Genomic DNA, 24,198 nt, shown 5'->3' with positions numbered 1-24,198 from the left:
AAAAAAAAAAAAAAAGAGGAGGGGGAAATCAGGGGGTTTGTGAAATACAGCTTACACAGACATGAAGAAAAGCTGTGTGTAAGCTGAAAAGCTTGTCTCTCTCACCGAAAGAAGTTGGTCTAATAAAAGATATTTCCTCACCCACCTTGTCTCTCTAGTATCCTGGGACCAGCACGACCACACCAATATTTCATCAGTGTTGTTTTACATCAAATTTGGCAGTATACAGAGAGAATTCATGATTGCGACTCACCTAGCAAGGAAAACTAGTGCTGTCATGGCAAATAGACAAATGCCTTATGATTGATCAGGAAGTGATACAGCAGCTCTGCCTCATTAGATTACAACAATTATTATGTTATAACAATCCATATCCCACTAACCCCTCTTTTTGTCCAATGATAGTGGTGGTTATTAACAGGCCACTTTACCTTGAATGGGGCCTTAGAATATATGTTAACTGCTTATGTTAAACAATCTGTTTCACCTTCTATTCAGCTGTGACACTCTGAGTAACTTTCCAAGACCTGAAGAAGTGCTCTTTGTAGCTCGAAAGCTTCTCTCTCTCTCACCCACAGAAGTTGGTCCAATAATAAATGTAACCACTTTCACAGGATGTCATTGTAGTCTTATACCCAGATAACTACATTTTGAGGGAGATGTGAATTAGAATAACTGTAAAATACCCAAAAGAGAATTTTGAAATCTAAAGATTATTTGAAAAGGAATATAAAGTGGTTTTTTTATTATTATTATTATTATTTAAAAATGTTTCTTTAATGGAAAAATAGATGGCTTAAAAGAAAAAAAAATCAAAACAGCCTTATAACCTGCCATGGACTATATATTGATTGAAATGTGTGGGTGTTCATTTTAATTACTCTTTGCTGCTGTGGTTGATTATTATCTTTGTATTGATTGATTTTTAGAAAAAAAAAGAAGAAGCTTGGAATTAATACCTCTAACTGCACGGATGGTTATGACACATCTAGTAAACCACTTAAGTCACTATCCCCTCAGTGGAGGACCTGCCATTCTTCACAGCCTTATTAGTGAGAATCATGACAACTTTTATGTGGAATCTTCTGAGCTGTCTTCAGAAGTCTTCAGAAGTCCAAACTTGCAATTATTTGTATTTAATGACAGTACTCTTATATCTTACCTTCAAATTCCTGCAGAAATGACTGTGGATACTGAGCCAGCAGGAGTCCTCTCAGATGTAAGAGTAATTGTCAGAGATATCTCAGGGAAATATTCTTGGGATGGCACGATATTATACGGACCTTTGGAAGGCTGTCTAGCACGTCAGACTGGAAATAATTCATTTGTGGTTTTGGGCAGTCATGAAGGGCAATTTGAGGCCCAGACAGACTTTTCTCAAACAGAAGAAGGAGAGGATGCTCTTAACGAATTGCTAGAAAAGATTGGTAACACTAGTCCTGAATGCCTTTTACATCCACAGCTAAAATTAAATGAGCCATCACCACCACCATTTGGTATGAGCCATGTTCAAGAGAATGAGATCATAGAAGCCATAATAAGGCAGAGTGCCCAAGAAAAAGAGCATGTACGTAAATGCAGTTCTGATCTTGATATGAACATAGCGAGTGAAGAAGAACCAAGTTCTGCTGAACCACAAGCACCATTTTATTTCTGTAGGCTGTTGCTAAACGACTTAGGAATGAATTCTTGGGATAGAAGGTAAGCGTGTATCTATGAATATATGTTTGTAATGCTGCTGCTATCTCACAAAGCTGAAGAAGTCTTCAGTTTCCCTGTGCTATACTGCCACAATTGTGATTTACAAAGATGCTCATGCTGGTGTCCCCTTGTACTAATCAGATGGAGCCACTGGCATAGCATTCTCGAAGAGAAGGGTCCCTGGGTCTGAAATGGCCCACTTTGATTAGCTTCAGGATAGGCTGAAAAATACCTTTGTTTCCTCAAATATTGAAAAAAAAAGAGAGAACTGTAAGGTTGATTAGTAGTTGGGGAAAGAGCATTTTTCAGTGTTTTGCTGGTTGGGGGTATAAAGGACAGAACTGATGCAGTTTAGTCATAATGCATGGAATTTTTTAATGTATATTTTAAGTCATCCTTTTATTTAGCTGTGTGAATTATGAAACTCATGACATATATTCTATGATGCATTTTCCCTTAAATCTTTGTTTTATGTATCTATAGAAAAAGCTTTCATCTACTTAAGAAAAATTCTAAATTATTGAGAGAGTTGAAAAATCTGGACTCCCGTCAATGGTAAGTGAAACTTACTCAACAGTTCTAATGTTAAAGGCCACATTTTCAAGGGAGGGCACCACAACAGCATTCCCAAAACTAATCATTCCCAGAAGAAGTTGCCTGTGTTAGCAATGTAAATACCTGTTGTTGTGTATTCAATTCAATATATTGAGTTTTTGGTGAGAGAACCAGTAAATCAGCCTATTACTGTTTTCCCCATGCTTTCAGTCCATTTGGGTGACACCCTCTTCACAAGTGTGAAATGAAAAGGTTTCTTGGTTGTTGTTTTTTAGCTGGAGTGAGCAAATTACTTTTGGTGCCACTATGTATGAGACTGAATATAAGTAGCAGGATTTTTGTTTAAGGAGTCATATATATTTCTGTTTTCATGTCAGTGTCCATAATGACGTAGGTGAAAGTAGCTATTCTGAATGTATATTAACCAAGGAATATTTTCCCAAAGAAGAATTTTCTTCAAAATGATTCATATGACAATAGCAGTCCTCTAAAGAGCAAGCTCAAATCCATCTCTTTAGAACTAGGCAATGGCAGAATAGAGTTCTGAATGTTGTGTACTATTTGCCATTACTTAAAATGTGATTTTTTTCTTTGAAAAATGACTGTAAAGATAGCATTGTGGGGCATTATTGTGTCCCAATAATTTTCATAACAAATATGCTCAGTTTACCCCCCAAAAAACCCTTTTTTACACACCTGGGTTTGTCAGACTCAGCTTGGGTTCTGAAAGTCCATGAATGTTTTTTCCTTCTTCTACATCAGTAATTAAGATTCTACAGGCCAAATTATGCCCTCATTAATACCTGGGCAACTCTTCAGTGAGGTTGCACAGATGTGAGTGTTTAATCCTGTAATTGTAATTAGGTAATCAATTTTTTGCTGATGCACAAAAAGAATAGAATCCAGTTCACTCTCCCCTATGGTGTTGACTCTTTAGTGTAATCAGAAGTAAAACATGATAAAAATTAGTTTTTGTCACTTAAGTAGGACATGACTGTATTCCTACAAGGATCAGATCTGTTGCGTAAAATGGTGTGATTTTTATATAGTCACATTTCAGAGTACACTGCTCTTAATTTGAAGAAAAATTAATTGAACTAACAAGTTGTTCTTCAAGTTATGGTCCCTATGTATATTCCACATGTGGGGTACACATGCTTGCCATGCGCCCAAGTTCGGAAGTTCTTCAAAGCAGTGTCCATTGGTCCATACAAGTGCAGGAGCTCTCCTTGTGTTCTTGACCAGTGTTATAAAAGACAGTGAGGGTTGACGTCTCTCCAGTTCCCTCTTACCACCGCATGGCCTGAGTCGGACTCTTGTCCTCCTTCACTTCTTTGTATAATCTATTTGTATATAGTTATATTCTTAGGTTAGTAGTTAAAAAGTTATAATATAGTATCGAGTATTTCTTTTTCTCCAGTTGGGGATCCCCTCTGCCAGCTCTGGGACTGTGCCCCAAAGTCCTGCAATTCAAAAATCGTATCTCCTGCCCTTAATCCTTCTCCATCTGTTATGAACATCAACTATGCTTGTACTCTTTGGGTGAGGCGCATATCTCTGCAAAATGCAATATTTGCTGCTTCTTCCCACCCAGAACTCAAGAAGCCTGGGAGCTTCTCCTACAGAAGCACCTGATGGAGAAAGTTATGGGGCCCCTCTCCGATCCAGACCAGGGAGACCATCCTCACCTACCTAGCATGTGCCTTGGAGTGGTGCCGTCAACATCGAAACCCAAGGACGACTCTTCTCGGGCTCCTCATGAGCGTAGAGGGCACTCTCATGAGTGCAAGGACAGATCCCTGTTGAGGACTGTCTGTAAGAAACGCATTTCCTCACCAAGCCAGTCTGGGTTGTGTGAGATGTCGCAAACGGAACCTAAGGAGCCAGCTCCAATGAAGTCCCCCAGATCTGAGGGCAAGATACATAAAAAGAAAGGTCCGCCAATTCTGTCAGTCACCCTGGTACCAAAGCATAAGAACGGACACTTGCCAGTTCTGTCTGAGTTCTGCTCCAAATGCATCATTGGTACCACTTTGTCCATCTAAAGACTATCCAGTTGTTGTTGATGTGTTGGATCCATCAGACTTAACTGCAGGAACCCATCAGACATCGGGGCATACCAAGACTTATATAATATCAGAGGATATATTCCTCCTTATCCTCAGTCTCCACTTCTTTCTGGCCCAGCCCTCCTGAAGCAGGGGTTCTCAATCTTTTTCTTTCTGAGCGCCCCCCGCCACCAACATGCAATAAAAACTCCACAACCCACCAGTGCCACAACTGCTTTTCTGCATACAAAAGCCAGGGCCAGCCCGGCATTATGGGATAGCAAGCAGGGCAGTTGCCTGGGGCCCCATGCCACAGGGGCCCCAACAAAGCTACATTGCTCAGGCTTCAGCTTCAGCCCCGGGTGGCAGGGTTCAGGGCCCCAGGCTTCAGCCTCAGGTGGTGGGGCTTCGGCTTTCTGCCCTGGGCTCCAGCGAGTCTAATTCTGGCCCGGCTTCACAGACCCCCTGAAATCTGCTCACGGCCCCCTAGTTGAGAACCACTGTCCTAAAAGATATCCTTACTCGGGAGGAGGACCTTACATCGCTGTCCCAGGAGCTGTCTCACCTCCAACCATCAGGAATGCCCTGGTACTGATGGCACTGCCACTACCAATGCAGCTGTTCTTGGACTTGGATGAATCAGAGGAGATGGCCATACCATTGTCTCCATAGAGGCACTCAAGCCCGATAGACAGTCAAGAGGTTACACTCACCATTCTCCCTTGTACAACTTCCCCAGGGACTGCTGAAACTGATTTCCTTGGGGTCCCCTGCAACCAACTGATCCCTCTTTCTAGCCTCATTGGAGTCCATTGAATCTTTATGGAAGGTATCCTAGCCCCTCTCAGGAGTTGTACTGTTTCTCTCCCTCTCTCCAGCCAGTTCTGTCAGTGTAAGAGGAGGAAGAGGTGGAACCAAATCAGCAGGTACCAACAGTTCCAATGGGTACCTCTTCGTCATTCCCATATGAAGCAGTCACTCCTTCTCCGCCAAATGACGATTGCCATTACCAGGAGCTGTTACAAAGAGTGGCCAGTTACTACAAATCCCTTTAGAGGAGGTCCAGGACCCTCAACACCAAAAGACCTGTACTGCTCTTGGACATCTTAGAGTCTCAAGGACCAAGTAAGGTGACTTTACCCATCAATGAGGCCATATTAGAACCAGGTAGTGCAGCAGGTACTGCTGGATTGAAGTAAGAGGAGGAACTGGAGAAGCGTCAATATTCACTGCCTCACATCTTCCATTGGGAGCATGAGAGCTACTGTGCACGTGCAGGCCAACAGGCATTGCTCTGAGGAACTTCTAGACTTGGGCATATGGTGCACATGTGTGCCCCATGTGTGGACTATGGTTAGGGACCACACATCTCAAAGAACCTCCAGTTACAGTAAGTAACCTCCACATTTTAAAATGAACTTAGATTTCTTGTTACCTCTAATTGCAGCCGTGAAACTCACAAGATTGCAGTGTTTTACATTGCAGAAGGACAAGAGGACAAATGCTCAATATTGTCCAATGCAAGAGGAAGCCAACCATATGAAGATTTTGTTGCTGGATTGGGCTGGGAGGTAATAGTAGCAAACTTAAAATGTTTTTGTAGGGTTGTTGAAATCAACATTTTTAAAATGGGTAAATTGTATATTAGCTACGCATATTTTAATTTTCAAAACCAGAGAAATAATTTTAACTTACTGCATGATATTTGGTAGAAGTTCATTTAAAAAAATGCTGAGCAACATACAAAGCAGAATCCTGACAGTCCATATGTTAAGCACTCCCTGCCACATGTAAACTGTGAAATATTTTACAAAATAGTTTCTAAAAAAAGGAGGCTAAAAGTACTAATTTCAATTGTTTATTTTTATATATTTGTATTTTAATAGTTTATTCAATTGTGAAATATTTCTTACCATCAGGTGTTTCAGGGAGCTGCGCTCAGGGGAGCAACCTAAATGCAACTTTCCATTAACTTTTTTTTTTTTTTTTTAAAAAAGAGAGAGAAATTTGCTTTAAATTATTAGAGGAATTACTGTAGGAGCAGCTTGTGTTACATGTGACATGTTTCAGAACAAAACAAGTTTTCTCCTGTTTCCCGTAGGTCAGGCCAGACAGTGGTTTGTTGTTACAAAGCCCTAGAGTTTGGTCTTGCCATTGACCCCCAGATTTCCATCAAAGTGATGGTGATGTTAACTGTTACTCATTAGTGGGAGAACCTCTTTACACATCTTTCTGTGGAAGACCTACTCATCTGAGCCACATTCTGAGACCAGATATTCCAAGAGGTATTGTCCGATCCTTACTATAATCCCAGAGCAAAGTTATAGTCCAAGAAATCCTTTACCCCTACCCTGACTCAGTATTTACTGAGGCAAGCTGTTCTTCCTAGAGCCTTGAGTCACTAGGCTTTCAGGGATCAGATCTCTGCTCTTGCAGAGGCCTACCTCGAAGTTCATGTTGCTCTGCCTAGAAAGCTTGCATACTACAAAGACTAGCACTCAATAAACAACTTCAATAAATAGATCCATCTATTTATGGGCTCACTTCCACAAGTACTCTCTTCAGCTCTGACTCATGAGATTTCTGTACCCATTAGAGCTACTCTCTCTTTCACTAGACCTGAACTTATCCCTGGGCTGTTGACTGTGAAAGGATATTCTCTACTATGGGTCATCTGTAGCTTCTTGACCTGTACTGCTCACTTTTGTCACAAAGTAGCATAAGGCTGCTAGATTAAATCAGAGAGCTCCTAACTGCTTGGGAACTAAGGACCTGATTTTCAGAGGTGTTGAGAACCCACTGTTCCAGTGGAATTGAATGAGAGCTGTAGATGCTTAGCACCTCTGAAACTAAGGCCACTGGCCAGTGTAGTTTGTCCTTCATTTCAGCTGTGATCTAAAGGGCAAAGTGATGAAGATGAACTTAACCATGGTCACTTGCATAGTCAGCCTTCATGGCATTAAAAAAACCTGGAAAATAATGAAAAGCATGTTATGTCTTTCTGTGGGTAGAGAGAAATCTAATCACCCTCTTTGCCATTCACATAGTCTCAAAAAAGGAATTGCAGAACAGACTGGCCAATCCTCCATCAGATCCATTAAGGGGAACCACAGCTCTAGGTATTCTCCTTATATGACAGCTATGGGCATTTACCCCACAGGGACATAAACATTATACCAGGAAATGGGAAGGTACAGAAGCTCCTCTTCTGCTGTCCACCTTTTGAATGAGGATGATGCTCTTGAGGTTGATGCCTTGTACCACCTATACGCTAGAGGTAGTACATCTTTTCTCTTTCCCTGCTAATGGAAAAGTTACATTAGAAGGTATTGAGATCTTAAGCTAGTGGCATCCCAGTATTCTTCATTTGATCCAGGGCACCTTGGTGCAGTATATCACCTCATCCATTCAGGGTATGTGTCTGCTGCAGCTGGAAGTGTGCCTTCCAGCTCAAATAGACAGACGTGTGTTAGCACAGGTGAGCTAGAGTGCTAAAACTAGCAACGAGAAAGGCCAGTGGAATCTCAACCCAGAAGTGGCCCTATTCCAAAGAAAATTATGGTCAGAAAATGACTCCAAAAATGGAATCCTCTTCTTCAACAGAGCTGCTCCATGTCTTTCCTCTTACTCTCCTTGCGTCAGTGAGAAAAGTACATGTTTACAGCTGTTTACTCTTGTTAGCCCTGCAGAGCCACTGCAGCAAGGGGAAGAGTGAGCTGGATTCTGTTCTGGATCACATACCATCAAGAGGATTGTTAATTAAGGTCCAACTGCATGGCCATATTCTGTCCTCATGTACGCTGTGCAATCCTACTGAGGTGCAACTGAAGGCAGAATTTGACCTCGGGGATCCATAATGCTAGTGATAATGCATGAAACAGTAAAAAGAACCTAGTTTAGCTTTCAGCTCGGAGGCTGAGTCTGCATGGCTTACAGAAAAAAACAACTTTTGACATGTAAGGTAAGCAAATTTGAACCATTTCTTTTTCGGTCAGAACCAAAGGCAGTAAGGCAATAAACAAGCCAAGGCTCTGGTCCCTTCCCATCTGTTTATACTCCCTTTCGATCTGAACCTGGTCTCGTATGTCCTCCTGTGTTTTCTCTTCAAGCCTGTAAGACAAGTCTCCAAAAGATTCTCCACCCTTCAGACAATTTTTCTAGAGGCCATCAGTTCAGCTAAGAGAATGGAAGATTTTCAGGCCCTTCCCTTCAAAGATCTTTACTGAATCTTTAATCAAAATGCAATGATAACCAAATTGGCCGCTCACTAATTCCTTTCCCATGATCCTTTCCCTGACAGATTGGCTGAAGAGTCCTTCCTTTTCTCTGTTCCTCTCTAAATAATGAGAATTACTGCATACCTTTAATGTAAAGAAGAAACTGGGGGTCATGCTTAAAAAAGCCCTAGAAGCAGTCATCTGACATTTTGTTCATCTTACAGCAGTAGAGGGAGTTGAAGGACTTAATTGCCAGATACACCTATGAGTCATTCTCTCACCTCTGTGGTCTAAAGCAGATATCCCCTTCCAACCATCAGAGCCCACTTTAACAGGGTTTTAGCCATCTTACAGGCAGAAAGAGAGATGCCTTCCTTCTAGAACTCTGCAGGGCTGTAACCTAGGCATTCCTACATCATTTCTCTTGCCACTGCTACTTTGGCATGCCTGCAAGGAAGCCCTTTATAATGTGGTCTGTTGATTGTTGTTACAGTAATGCCTATAGTGATATTGCCATTAAAGTTCCCACTGTCTGCACTGATCCATAGGATATAAGAGAAAACAGATAGTTCTCTTGCTCTAATTTTAGCTTCTCTTACTTTTTAATGGGTCAGCCCAGATTGCTGAACTGTGGAGTGGAAACTTTGACTTCCCTTTGCCTAAAAGTGGGGTTTTACAGTTATAAAGGTTTTATAAGACTGAAGCAGTAGTGAGCATGTGTCCTTTTAGATATTCATATTTTTTACTGACTTGTAATGGTAACTGCACTTAGCGAGAGAGGCTCTTCATTTCACCTATGTTTCCCTGTTCGTGTTTTCTCTATATTTGACACTGATTTTTAATTAAGGGTGCATAGGTGTGGTTCGTTACTCTGAGGTTTCTTGAACTGATTTGCTCAAACAGAATTAGTCAGAATAAAGGAGCGTAGTGTTACAGAATTATTTTGATCCCTCTTGTCATTTGGTAGTAGAAACATAGAATACCACTTGTCTGTAATGACCCACTAAAGACTAAAAGAAACTATATTAACAGGTAAGCAAATCACCTTGTCTCCATTATGACTGTCTAGTTATTAGTTTTAGAGATATTTCTTTTTAGCAGCTTACAGAAACGGAAAGCTGGCGTATCCTAAAATGTTGTGCAAAGACCCCCCCCCCCCACACACACACACGCAGAAAATTAAAGCCTTAACACTTTAAATATACATACACACACAGAGTTGATTGTCTATGCTATAATATCCTTTAAATGTGGCTCAGTAAGGAGAAGGTTTTTTCCTTGTTGTTTCCCCTTTTATATCAATAAGGTTGATCTTTCAACACATTGTGGATTTATGGGTGGTCTGCAACGTAATGGCAGCACAGGACAAACAGCACCGTATTACGCTACCTCTACTGTGGAAGTCATTTTTCATGTGTCCACAAGAATGCCGTCAGATTCTGATGATTCACTGACCAAAAAGGTAACTCATTTATATCATTTACTATGATAGAAAGTTCTAAGATATTATTAGTACATTATTTTGAAATATAGGAGTTAATCTTCATATGCTCAAATCAAAATTTGTATGGAACATAAATTGTACTATGTATGCAAGCCCCTCTTTATTCTGCAGCACATGGGAGTTAAATTCTGCAGCTAGATTCCCCGAATGCAGTGCCTTGTGAACATTGGATTCTGCATTTCCATGGCAGCATCAAATACCATTATTAGTAATAATAATAACAATCATTTTATTTCATTTGCCTCACTGTCAAAACCTTCAGAGTTCAGTACAATAGAATAAAAACACATGCAATATAATGTGATAAAATATCATTCTCTTAAAGTACAAACATGGATGAATAAATGAGCAATTGAGTCTAATAAAGGAAAAGAAAGGGAGTGAAAGAAAAGTGATGAGTTATAGTAGCAAAAATCACCAACCGACTTCAATTTAAAACCATAATTTGATCATTCACAATCCTGACAAGTAGTCTCAGCTTCAAAGGATGGCCAGAACGCAGACGGAAACCAGCTCAGAATTTTGTTGATATCCAGCTACTTATTTGTTTAAGATTGAGCAGTAACTGGTGGGCACTCCAGAAGATCAGAGATATTTTGGACAGTTGGCAAACTTCTGCATGGTTTAAGGATGGTCAGCACCCTACCCTCGTAAAGTGAATTGTTAAGATCTATCAGTAATGGAACCATAGCTACCTCATTTGCTTTAAAATACGGTTGTACCCTGAGAAATAACTGTAAAATGTCATTGTGAGGTGCCATATTCATTGTCATGTTGATTTCCATATCACATTTGCTTAGTTAACATTAGAAAGATGGAATTTCTGACTACTCGCCCTGCAAACTCACCCTATTTTTTGATAGTCAAGCTGTGTCTTTTCCTTTTCCCATAATATTTGTAATAAAAATCCTGTGGGTGTTCATTCACACCTATGCAATCTCATTGCCTTCAGATCATATCTTCACTGGGGTCTGTGAGATTTGGTTCTAGCAATGATAATACATATGAAATAAGGTTCACAGTGAAACCAGTGAGCTGATGGTTTGAGCCTGAGTATTTGTGATATCCAAACCAGCTCCAAAGACAAGGATGAATATACAGCAAGCCCTATGGGAGCCTTCCTCATCCTTACAGTAAAATCCAAGATGTCCGTTTCTTCGAATCTTACTTGCTGATCCAAAAGAGCTGATATCAGTATAAATGTTGAAATCCCCAAAAACAATAATCCACTGGGACTCCAACAGCAGTATGCAGACCAGTTCAGAGAACTAAGCTGTGAAATCCCACGTTTAGAGGTCTATATACCAATAGAACCAGATAGGACTATGTGCTTGAATAAACATGTCCATGTGACTCTCCCGTGCAGCTCAATTTGAAGAAAAATGTCCTAGTTGCCCTCATGCACACCTTTTTTTTTTTTTTTTTGGCACATGAGTCAATACCTGACCAGAACAAGTCATGAAAAGATTGGGTTTGTCATGTCACTCGTCCAGGAGTGAGAAAGAGAGAGAGATGCGAGATCTTGGTGAGAGTATCTGCCATATTCACAACAGGACTGATGTTATTTGAGAGTATCAAATGTTCACGTAGGAGGAATCCATGTTTCCATCTTAAATCAGTGGAGAAGAATGTCAAGAGGAGTTTTCTACTCCTTCCCTTCCCTGTCATAACTTCCTAACAGGAGTAGAGAAAGAGAATTATATATTGTTGCATTAAAACCTCATGTTTTTGAGTAGTTTTCATTCATTTGCTGCTGCCACAGAAATATCCAATGCTATTTAAAAAAAAACAAACTTGTATTACTGAGAGGTGAGAATCCTAGTGTGCTGCCACTCAAGGATGGGAGAAGGGTAGCATTCTCTTCCTCTCTTTCCCTCTGCTTCCACCGGGCAGATTCTAAATAACACTTTATCCTGCGTGAAACCTGGTGGCTCCTAGGCCAGTAGCTCTATTTTCATATCTCTGTTCTTTGCTCTATCCTTTCTGCCTGTCTCCAGGCAGAAGAATCAGAGTGCTGATCATCTTACTGAGGTTGTAAACCCAAGAGTATAACAGAAAGTCTTACCTCTGCTAGCCAAGGAAGCATCCTGTAAATACTGCAGTTGTACAGCGGGCTATATATTCTATGGGTTGTGGAATTATAGTCTGATGCAGTAACTCCACCTAAATATTTTGTTATGGTGTTTTGTTTTGTTTTTTAGGCACAAGGGGATGCATTCACTTCTGGTTTAAAATTCACTAAAAGTAGTGCACATCCATGAGGGATGAATTTGGCCCAGTAATTCTGTAGACAACAACAATACAAATATTTTTTCCTTTACATATTTGAAAATCAGGTTTCCATATTAAAAATGTTGTTGCTCTTTTTAAAATAAATACTACAACTCCAAATAATATTAAAAGACTTGGCCCTGAACAAAAACTTTCCTACTGACATAATCAAAATTCAACTGGTACCTTTTCCAGCTGTAAGATTTAGCATCATTAGTGTTAAAACTTTTATCAGATATCTCACAGCTAGAATAAAAATCAATCTCAGTAACAGCATCCTACAGTTCCTTGTCTTAGTCTAACTAAATTATACCTAACAGTTTAAAAATGAGCTGCAAAATTTCAAAGTGATTTATTCCATCTTCTCCTTTGTCATAGTAGAACGTTTTCAATTCAGAAATCTGGTTGCAACCCTATACTGAACTCTTGCTCCTTCGCTTCAGAAATTTGTTAGCTATCGCTAGATTAGATTTTTAGCAGCTAATCTAACAGCTGTAGGGGTTTGCAAAGTGGGGACAGAGCTGTGCTATTGGATTTGTCCAATTCATTTGACTCCAGGACTATAATTGCACTTATGTCTTACAAGGCTTTTATAGCCTAAGGCTGGCCAGCAGCAGAAAAACAAATTGGCAGTGATACAGTAAGAGTGAAAGGGAATGAAAGGCACACATTATCAGTCTCCAGGCAGCGCTGTTCTGGCAGGAAGTTTCTTGGTTAATTTACAAATAAAACTTAGATTTTAGGATGGGCTCACTGTCAGACAAACAATGGGGATGTCAGGCCTCACTGTTACTTAGTAAAAGTAGCAGCCATGCCTACCCAAAAGCAGGAATTCTTCAATCAAACAGACGACTCCTTTCTGGAGCCAGCTGGCTAAGTAATGCAATTAGTAGGAAAAGGAGGTCAGACTATTAGGTGTGTACCATGACCAGTGTCAGCAGTGGCGTGTTGCCTGGCAGGCAGCATGCAGACTAGCTAAAGCAGAGTGCCTTTAAAACTATTTACTCAAGTGAGTGCGTGGAAGTGGCGCACGACTAGCCTCAGAACATGGAGTTGTTTTTGTAAGGCTTGAAAAATGAGCATTTGTGCTGTAACTGACAAGTACATTCTGAAGCACATATTCTAGCTGAGGGAGTGCAGCTGAGACATGATTAATGATGGCATAATTCAAATTAGAGGCTATAAATTGACCAAAGTTATATGTATATTCATGGTTTGATCTAATTGAGACATTAAGGAAACTACTGTACTTGAACAAATGTGTGGTTAAAAATGTGTGTAAATCTTATTCACATTATTAAAGTTGTCTTTATGTGCAGTTTATAAATTAATACTAATCTATTAAGTTTTGAGAAGGAAAATGCAAACAACTGCAAGAGCTTCCTTCCTTGAGTATTTGCTAATGTACATCTCCGGTATCTTTCAGAGCAGGGCTCAATTTAAAACGACAATCTACTTCTTTGTCTTATTTTCCAGTTTCATCCTTTTCGTGGTCAGTTGGTTGGTTTTTTCAAACTACGTATATTGGAGGAGAGAAAACTCATCACTTTTGCTCTGGATTATTCATTTATTTGCTTATTTGACTATAGCCAAAACTGTTCCTTTTGTGTTTAGTTTGTGCTCAGAAGCTTTAGATATATATCACACAAAATCCAAAACATTATTTTTTTTCAGTGATCCAAGTAAGAAGTCTACAGTTAGTGTGTTATGGTTTTACTGTTCTGTGTCACTGGCAATATAATGATGTTTTAGCAAAACACAAAAGCTGATAAGTACAGTATTATAACAATATAATCAATATTGTCAGAGTTAACTGAAAATTCAGTGAAATCTTTTCCTCCATTGGTTTACAAGACTAAGTCCTCTCCTGGTTCCCCTCCTAACTCTCTAAGCTCTCCTTCAGCATATCCTTCTTCATCTGCCCTCTAATTTTCTGTGGGGCTTCCACAGGCTTTTGTTCTAGGTCCCCTTCTCTTCTGCCTATACATTTAATCTCTGGGTAATCTCATCTGCGAACGCAAATTTAACAACCATGCCAGCAACTCACAGATTTATGTCTCTACACCATGTTGTCTTCTGTTCAAAGTAAAGCCTCAGTCTGCCTCTCTGACATCTTGTGAATTCTAGCTAAACATGGCTAAAACAGAGCTCCTAATCTTTCCCCTCCGACATCTTCCCTACTATCTCCTTTCTCTATTGCTGTGGACAGTGCCACCATCATGCCTGTCAGACAGGCCATAACCTGAGTGTCACCTTCAACTCCAGTATCTCTGGGTCCTCATAGCCAGGCTATATCTAAATCTCTAAGACATGGCCTTTGTACATCCACTAAAGCTCTCACCCAAGCTCTCATCATCTTGCGCCTTGATTAATGCAACATTCTTTTTTCTGGCCTTGAGAAATGCGATCTTTTGGCATTCATATCCATTCAGAATGCTACTGCTAAATTTTTCCTAGCCCATCACTTTGACAATGTCACCTCTCTCTTTGAATCCCACCGTAGGCTCCCCCTTCTCTGTTGAATCAAACATAAACTGCTTGTGTTCACTTTCAAGGCCCTTCATAGTAAATCCCCACCCTACTTATCTCTCATTCACTACTGAGCTGTCGATGTTTGCCTCTGTATGACCCATGATGCCAGCCTCTACTGCCCACTTGTTAAATTTTCAAACAGGCACCTTGTGCTATTGCCCTTGTTGCCCCATGTGTTTGGAAGGCATTTGGCATAAACATCCACAAAGCTACCTTATTACCCACCTTCAGATCCCCCCTCAAAATTCTCCTTTGCAATGATATCGACAAAAAACCTGACAATGGTTAAGCTGTTGGTGTGGAGAAACCACTGCCTGTCATGCTGACCAATATTGTCTCGTTGTTTCCTTGTACTCCCGTCTGTCTGTATCGATCGGTTGGTTTTCGTCTTGTACGCTAGACTGTAAGTTTCTGGAGGTAGGAACTGTCTTTTTGTTCTGTGTTTGTACAGTGCCTAACACAATGTGGTCTATGGCTAGGGCTCCTAGGCACTATTGTAGTACAAATAATAATAATACTGATCAAGGAGATATGTCCTTTTAGAAATATTATGATAAAATGGTCTTTTATGCTTTAAAGGCAATTATCATTCTAATATAAAGCAAATGAATGTTTCTGGCACATTACTTTGGGCTGTGATTGTGTTATATCTCATAGATGAAGCAGAATGTAGCCTTGCGAGTACTTGGATGGGTAACGTCTCAGAGAACCCTAGGAGCTATAGGAAGTAAGGGTCATGATTCAGTAGGTGTCTGTCTGTCTTCTAAGTGAGTATTAAACTGATGCCAGAAGTGTTGTACTAAGGAGCACTGTGCTGCTGAAGGGAGATATCTTTGAGAAAAGATAAAACCAAGGCACCAATCGTGTGATGATTAAGTATGTCATTGTGGTTTTTACAAGAGGTAGAGGCGTAAGCCATTGTTTCCTGGCTAAATGACAACTAGCGAAATTACATTCTTTTGGCCTAATTTCTTCCTATTTTGGATGTTTTCTTGCATCTAAGTCCTACTACAAAATATGGCGTTGCTGATTTAGAACGGCTGCTATGTTAACGCTCTAGACGTGGCTGTATTTCAGACATAGGTGGAGCAATCACTGTAATGTTTGTAAAGTATTTTGGGATTCTTCAGAATGAAAAGTGCTGATAAATTTAAGAAATCATTGGTTGAAGAATTCATATGATTAAAAAAGATGTTCCTTTTTTAAAAGGATTTGGTCCTATGTTTTGCTCACTGCTTTCTATACATCTGTATATATTAATCCTCATTTACATTGCATAGCACTTCCAAAAATAATCCCATTGAACTGTTTTCAAAAATTCTACTCAGTGAATACAGGTGGCCTGATTTGAGCCCTTACTGTTGTTCAGCTAGTAAACTAATATATTAACACACCACATTCCCTTCCACATTCCTTTTACCTTTTGTTAGATTAATACAGACTATTTCTGAATAGGTGAAATGTATGTATTAGTGTAGCCCAGGTAGTTTCTTTTTTCAGTAGCAAATTTGCTTCACATCTTGTTTGTGGTCACTCTTATGTTTTATAGTTGAATCTATTTGCTCACTATGGGTGAAATCGTGGGAGTTTTGCTATTCTTCAGTGGAACCAAGATTTCACCGTATATTCTCACAGTACCACCGCTTAATATTGCTAAATATATATATATATATACACACACACACACACACACACACACACACACAATATTCACACATTATGGTTATTTTATCTCAATCATCAGATATCATTACAAAATAATGAAATGCTCGTAGCCATGGTCATGATAGTGAGAAAGTTAATTTACGCTAATCTGTATTGGTCCAGGAAAAAAATACTTTGTGTAGTGTTTACACATTTCAAACTGAGGAATGAGGGACTGATGATTACTTGTTTTGTAGATAGGATTGAAATGGATTTTTCATTTGTACATATAAATCAGAGAAATAAATTCAGCAACTTTTCTGTGTCAAGTAAAATCAAATAAAGAGCTGTGAACTTGAGGTATTGTATGAACAGGTCTTATTTTGCTTTTCCCAAGTATAAATCCCAGGTATTATTAACCTATAATGTCCTAAGCAAAGGTACTGTTAGCATTCTGATCCTCGCAATGTTTTGCAACTTTGATAGAAATCCTTTACTGTTAAAAATTACCATCCAATTCTAGTAGAGTGAAATTCATCACTATACAGAAGGCCAGAACAAGGCCTATGCTTCACTTTAATCACCAGCTTTATCTATTTTAAGGTTTAAATGGAACTTAAGTATTGCACAGGTCTTGTGCTAGCCCACTGCATAGTGGTAAATTTCACCTTTAATAATAGATATAATGTCAAGGTAAAGTGTATAGCAGAAACAGTCTACTGTGGATGCTCAATATGTAATTTTCAAATGACTTTACCTTTGTTAAATCACAAACATTTTTTTCTTCACAAAGAAAAGGCACTACTACTTAATAAGGACTATTTCTATGCTACATTTCAACTTTAAACTTCAGACATATTTTACGTTTTTTTTAAAAAGGTACTTTTCTCCCATTCTGTCATAACTCAAAAACTACTTCAGAGATTTTGCTCACATTTTCAAAACACAGTTTGCCTTCTGACAGATATAGCACAGTAAGTGTCAGACCCAAAAGTGAATCTTTCAGGTGTCTGAGAAAATAGGATATGGGAAATCACAATGGAAAGTGTGTTTGCAACCTGAATCATAGTAATTACTATCACTGTGAAAACTATAATATTTTAATTAAATTAAAATGTTCTGCTAATAAACATTTTGATCTAGTAATCCAGATTAGCACAGAAATCTGTATATATACTGTGCATGTACACCTCATGCAAGTTGATAGTTTGATAATTACTTAATTAAACCATTAAATAACAATGTGTTTTGAATGAGGCAAGTTATTTATTTGCTTTTAATTCCAACAAGCAGAGAAAAAGCAATATTTTAACCTTTTCTGTAATGAAATATTTCTACTGTCAAGCATTGTAATTCAATTTGTAAGCCATGACCCCTCATAAACTGTTGTTATCACTCTGATTAATAAAGAGCCAATTTGCTGTTGCAGCTTCGTCACTTGGGAAATGATGAGGTTCACATCGTCTGGTCTGAGCACACCAGGAACTACCGCAGGGGTATTATACCAACAGATTTTGGAGATGTTTTAATTATTATTTATCCAATGAAGAATCGCATGTTTTTCGTAGAGATAATGAAGAAACCAGAGGTATGTTTTAAGCTACTTTTTTGTGTCCATCATAAACATTGTTCAAATGGCCAACAATTCTTGTGTAGCTTAAAGGAAACTTTATTCCGAGAATTTAATATGAGTAGAGATTTAAATGGTCAGATATGAAATGAAGAACATATTAATATTACATTAATGCTTAGCATTTGGGGCAACCTTTCAAATTTCTAAAACTGTGGGAGATGAAATATGAAAAAAGATATTTAAAACAATGGCAAAGATCTATTTAAACTAATAAAAGCAAGGGAATTTAGAGTTCAGGCTTTCACTAGGCATTAATTCACCCCATCATGCTTAGCTACTGCGGCACATATGGTATTGTATGTACCCTCAAACAATGTTTGAGACCGCTGCAATAATCTGACTCACTGGGATGATTTAAGGATTGAGTGTGATTCCTCTCACTCGGCATCCTTGTTTTTGTGTGAAATGTCAAACAATTTATATTTGTAAGACTTAATTTAATTTCTTTTCTGTTTTTGTCAACAATTTAAAATAGTATAACTTTTTTCAACTTCCTTATAAATGTGGGTTTAAATCTCAAAGCAAAAGCAACCAGTGTCTAAAAAGTTGTGTAGATAAAGATGGAATATTTATATTTGAAATGCAGAAATTGAGTGTGAGTGAGTGTGTGTGAGTGTAAATTTTGGTTCTAATATATTTGATATGTTAACTTTTCAAGGCAAAATTTATTTTATAAAAGTAATTATAGTCCACAATATCATCTCCTTCATACATAAAGGATGATATTTATCTTGGAGTACAGCCAAGTGCAGAAATGATGCATAAATCCAGTGACACATTTTTCAAGTTGAATATGATGCATCTTTCAGAACTGTGAAAGATACAAGAATTGTACAGTTTAACAATTAGTAATTTGTGAGTATACATTTACAAAAATAAACCTTAGAATTTGCAACTTTTTAAATTATGACCTTTTATTGCTGTTAAACTTTATTTTGGGTATATAAAGAATCTGCAATCCACTTGTCAGGGACTTAAAAGTAGTGAAAATGACATCTTAGAATGCTGAAGTATTATAAATCATATAGCCAACAGTATCTTGTCACGAGTTTCATAAACATTTTTTAGAATTTAGCATTATAAGCTGGTTTGAAAATTGTGTGAATCGATCCAAGAAAAGCTGTCTCTTTTACATATTACTTAAAAAACACCCAAAGGCATAAAGAATAATAGCCAAATGGAAATTTAGTGTTATCCCTACATTTAAAGTACAAACCATTACAATGTAATAAAATTAATCCAGACATTTCCAGGGCAAGTGTGGCTGACCTTTTGTTCACCAGCTACTGACCCCAGGGTGAATGAAAGAGGCTTGCAGAGAGAAATGTCTGTTGTTTGGCTTCAGTCCCTGGTATTTAAATTGCATTCCCTAATCAAATGAAAAGGCTGTCCTCTCTATCAGGTTACAGAATCCATGGTAACATTTGGCCTTTTATATACATAATGTTAGCCTTTTTGTTTGCATCTAAGTAGAGACACCTGGAGCAATGTTAACATTAACCGATTTAGCATTAATAGCTTCATTATATAAGAATTTCTGATCAGCTAGCTGTTACTTTTGTTATATTGCTTCAGCTTGTATTGTTTTCATTTTTATCTCCCTGCTTGGCAACCAGGCAATGATTTGCAAATTTTTTTTGTCTTGATTAATTAAGCAATATAATTATCAGGAACTGTGATGCAGTCTTTGCTCAACAAAGCTTCTGAGAGAAAACAATAGTAAGTCTGTTAGTATGAATGCATTCCACGCGTCACAGATGCATGAGGATATTCTAAACAATGAGACGAAAAGCCGCCTGCAAAAGAGGACAAAGAATGCCATGCAGACTCTACACACTACACATACCGCCAGGGACATACTGTGGGTTCCCTGGGACACAGATGCCTCGTTAGATTGCAGCTAGTCGTCAGAGATTAATTCTCAGCCATTTGGTACTATAATTTGCCCATTCCCGAGTCTTTTAACTAGTGCTGCTTACTATAGAACTGAGGTAGTTATACTCAAAAGGTTTCTTTAACCTTGCCTTCTTTTAGTGTGTACAACAACAAAAAAAAACCCTATTTTTTCTTAGGTTAGTGATTGTAACGAAGCAGGTGTTTGCAATGTGGGGAATATTAATTTTTGTGTTTCTTGGATAACTTACTTCAGAATTAGTAGTGGTCAAAGAAGGGGTACATTTCTCTCCACATCTGTAAATTTTATCCGACTATAGTTTATTTCTATTATTATATTTATCTTTCATCCCTCTGACACTTAGGATTCTTTAAGAGGTAATCTTGTTTTGGCTCCTTAAAATAATATCAACTCACATAAAGTACTGAACAGAGAACATTGTAATATATATTCAATTTACTTATTCAACCAAACTCCCTCATTAAGGCAAAAAGATCCACATGGGTGAAAGCTTATGACTGCATGGAGTCCCATTGATTTTAATGGGCCTCAGCATGGGCATTGCGAGTGCACAGAAATTGATAATTCTAGTCTTTTTCTTCATATGGATTTATGGCCCAGTCGTGTATTCCTTGTGCAGCTAACACTCCCATAGAATCAGAGTCCACAATTGGGGATTTATACACCAGTCCTGAAATGTACAGAACACCCTCAACATCCACTGAATTCAGATGGAATTAAGCATTCTCAACAATTCAGAGGTTTGGACCCTAAAACTGAAAGCACTTTATATTATGGATTTAACACATTTTGAGAAGTGCTATAAGTATACCTGGCAATCGATACATACATATTTTTATTAATAATAAAATACTATTAACTCCATATTTTACTGTTTGACCCAGTCTTCCTCACCAAGAAACTCCTCACTTTTGATGAGGCAGAGCGGTAACACAGGCTCACAGCTCTGGATGCCACAGCACCAGTTACACATTGGCATTCTGAATATTTGTCTTTCATAGCATGCATTCATTAACTGTCATGCAAAGTCAATTCTGTACCTCCCTGTGTTCACATTCTCTGAGTCCATACTGCATTGAAAAAGAGATGTGTGCATAAAGGGTGTTTGTGTATACATGTTGACAGCACCTGTCATCTTTTGTTTATTGTATAAAACCCAGGAATTAAATACTTTTCATACAAACCTTTGCCAGGAACTTCCCTTGACCTCGTCCAAAATTTGTCTACCCCCTTCTTTCTTCTTCAAGGTCCTCCTGAAAATATGCTTCTTTAAAGAGGCCTGTAAACCATAGGCCACCCTTCCACCTGATGTACTGAAAGATATTCAGATAAAAAGGAATCCATACAAAACTATGGAACTGACAGGACAACTTTTTGTTGCTCCCCTTCCTACCACATCCTTGTTTGCATATCATATGTTCATTGAGTGCTTGCTCATGTCGATTCCATTCTAGGTGTGTGCACGCTCAAGTGCACAGTTGTCGGAGACTTTTGCCTTAGCGGTATCCGTATGGCTGGCTGTGGCGCCCCCTTTAGTGCTACGCTCATGCCTCAGTATGTCAGGCGCTGCCAGCCCGACACCCTCTCAGTTCCTTCTCACCACTTGTGGTGGTTGGTCAGAGCACCTCTTTCCCTTGCTTCGCAAGTGATCCGTTTTCTTTTTTTGTCCCGACTCTTTGAACCTCATGTTCCAGCTTTAAATAGTTTGTTTTTTGTAGTAGATTAGTTAGTAAGTAGCTGTTAAGTACTATAGCTAGTCAGTTATGGTCCTGGCGGAGACTTTGCCCCAGGCAGGGCATATCTCAGTCTCCGGGTTTTAAGCCCTGCTCTGACTGCAACAGGCCTATGCCTGTTAGTGACCCGCATGTCAGCTGTCTGAAGTACCTGGTGGAATCCCACATTAAAGAAAAGTGTCACATCTGTAAGAACTTTCATCCCAGGACACAGAAAGAGTGTGACATTCGCTTGTGGCCCCCTTATGGAGGCCGCTCTTCGCCCAGCCTTGGAATGCCCAGCACTTCAGCCTCAGTGCGTAGCGCACCCCTGGCACTGGGCTCTTCCCAACTCCGATTCCCTTCGCCGTTACTCAAGAAGAAGACCAAGAAGAGGGACCCAGTACCGAGCAAGTCGGACCAAGACACATTGGGCAAAGGACCCTGCTTGGTCTGCCTGCCCACACGAGAGCCGCAAGCCACCACCGACTCCAGGGAGCGATAGGGGACCCAGACTGATGGCCCAGTGAACGCCTTCTCAGCTCCCAGCGCAAAGAGAGCAAAGAACTCTCCCACTGTGTGCTGCGATAGACCCAGCAAAGGCTCCCTACGAGGGCAAGCCAGCCGTGAAGGCCTCCCAGAAGGCGAGTGAGCGCCACCGGTCTCTGGAGCCAAGGCAGAGCCCTTTGTCATTGTGCCCTTGGTCTCTGCATCAGCCCAGGTCACCAGTTTGCCGCTACTGATCACTGGCACCACGCTCCGGGTCTCCACCTTCATGCCAGGCTTTGGCCCGAGGGAGGCACTGGTTACCTTACAGTTGGCACTGGTCAACTTTGCGCCGACACTAATCGTCACCGAGGTGTTGGAGATGCTCCCCAACATGGCGCCGCTCCCACTACTCCTGCTACCAGTCTGACTATTCAAGACACTGGTCACACAGGCCCTACCCTGGTCACCAGAGGAGGATTTCTCTGGCATGGAGAGGGAGTTTTATGGTGGGCCAGCGTCATTTCCAGTTCACGGTGCTCCCCGTTGGCTGTTGCGACTGGGCTCCAGAGGTTTCATCCACCGCAGTGATGCTGACCTGGCAGCAGGGCTACTGGCCAGCGCAGTGGCCTTACTGGAATAGCTGAGGCATGCTGGTTATGCCGATGCTCCCATCTCACCAGTCCTCGGTCGCCACATCGGACAAACGCCAATCGGCACTGACAGCACCAGTGGCACTATCATGGTGCAGGAAGTGCCAGCAGGAGCTGAGGTGGAAGGACAGATGCCCACCACGAGACCCACTTCCCAGTGGGAGATGATGCCCTGGGCCCTCCCTGGTGGTTCAGTCGTCATCGTCCTCTCCAGAGGAGGCGGTGGCGGGGCCCTCCTGTGCTAGCCCACCGGACGATTTTAAGGAGCACCAAGCCCTGCTCCGACGGGCGGCCACTAACTTAGATCTTGAGGCACAAGCGATGTCAGAGCAATCAGATACTTTGCTCAGCGTGCTCTCCACGTCCACCCCTGCATGTGTCATGCTCCCAGTGCACGAAGGGGTCTTGAACATTGCCAAAGCCGTCCTCCATCCCACCCACTTCCACGAGGGCTCAGAAAAAGTATTTTGTCCCTGACAAGGGGTTCGAATACTTAGGTTCCCACCCACCCCGGGGTTGTTGGTCGTGTTGGCGGCCAACAAAAAGGACAAGCAGGGGAATGCTAGTTCCACCCCCAAAAATAAGGAGGCCAAGAGACTAGACCTTTTTGGAAGAAAAATTTATTCCACAGCCAGTCTACAATTCTAGGTCGCAAATGACCAGGCACTTTTGGGACGTTATAATTTTAACCTGTGGGACTCTCTCCACAAGTTTAAGGACTCCATGCCTCAGGAGGTGGCCCAAGAGTTCAGGGCCCTTGTGGAATAAGGTACTGCAGCAGCTTTGTGCTCCCTGTAGATGGCCTGGGATGCGGCCGATTCGGCAGCCAGGGTGGTCACCTCAGCAGTTCTCATGAGGCGCAGATCCTGGCTTCAGACCACCGGCCTATCCCAGGAGATGAAGTCCTCCATTCAAGATCTCCCTTTTGAAGGAGTTAGGCTGTTTTCAGATCAGATGGGTGCAAGGCTGCACGATCTGAAGGACACTCGGGCCACCCTCCGCTCCCTGGGGATGCATACACCTCAGTCTGCAAGGAAGCCATTCCAGCCACCCCTGCCGCCAAGGCCTTGGCAGCCTTGGCAGGGATCTATGAGGGGAAGGGACACTGGGTTCAGTTGCCGCAGCCCTTCCTCCTCCTGTTCACCTGTGCAACCTGGCCTGGTGAAATACCATGGGGGCCAGAAGCAGGTGTTTTGAGGGTGCGCTTGAGAGCAACACCTCAGTCACCTCCCCAGATCTTCCTCACCCTTTCCTCAACGTCTCCATCCCTACCGTTTGGCCTGGTTGCTGGGCTACAGTTTTCAGCAACCCCCTTTCCCAGTCCCTC

General features: G+C 40.6%; 1 protein-coding gene across 2 annotated transcripts in view; it reads left to right on the top strand.

Annotated features, from left to right (window-relative positions):
- The window catches only part of RALGAPA2 (Ral GTPase activating protein catalytic subunit alpha 2), a 304,928-nt gene that overhangs the window by 167,828 nt on the left and 112,902 nt on the right, over positions 1-24,198 (top strand). For both annotated transcript variants that reach the window (XM_077814154.1, XM_077814153.1), the window contains exons 32-36: positions 930-1,701; positions 2,185-2,256; positions 5,752-5,875; positions 9,828-9,983; positions 17,902-18,060. In XM_077814154.1, the coding sequence (XP_077670280.1) occupies positions 930-1,701; positions 2,185-2,256; positions 5,752-5,875; positions 9,828-9,983; positions 17,902-18,060 (1,283 nt within the window). The remainder of the gene's footprint in view (positions 1-929; positions 1,702-2,184; positions 2,257-5,751; positions 5,876-9,827; positions 9,984-17,901; positions 18,061-24,198) is intronic.

Source organism: Eretmochelys imbricata, chromosome 3 (assembly GCF_965152235.1).
Source record: "Eretmochelys imbricata isolate rEreImb1 chromosome 3, rEreImb1.hap1, whole genome shotgun sequence".
In the NCBI taxonomy this organism is placed as follows: domain Eukaryota; kingdom Metazoa; phylum Chordata; order Testudines; family Cheloniidae; genus Eretmochelys; species Eretmochelys imbricata.
This window is presented reverse-complemented; position numbering and strand designations above follow the sequence as displayed.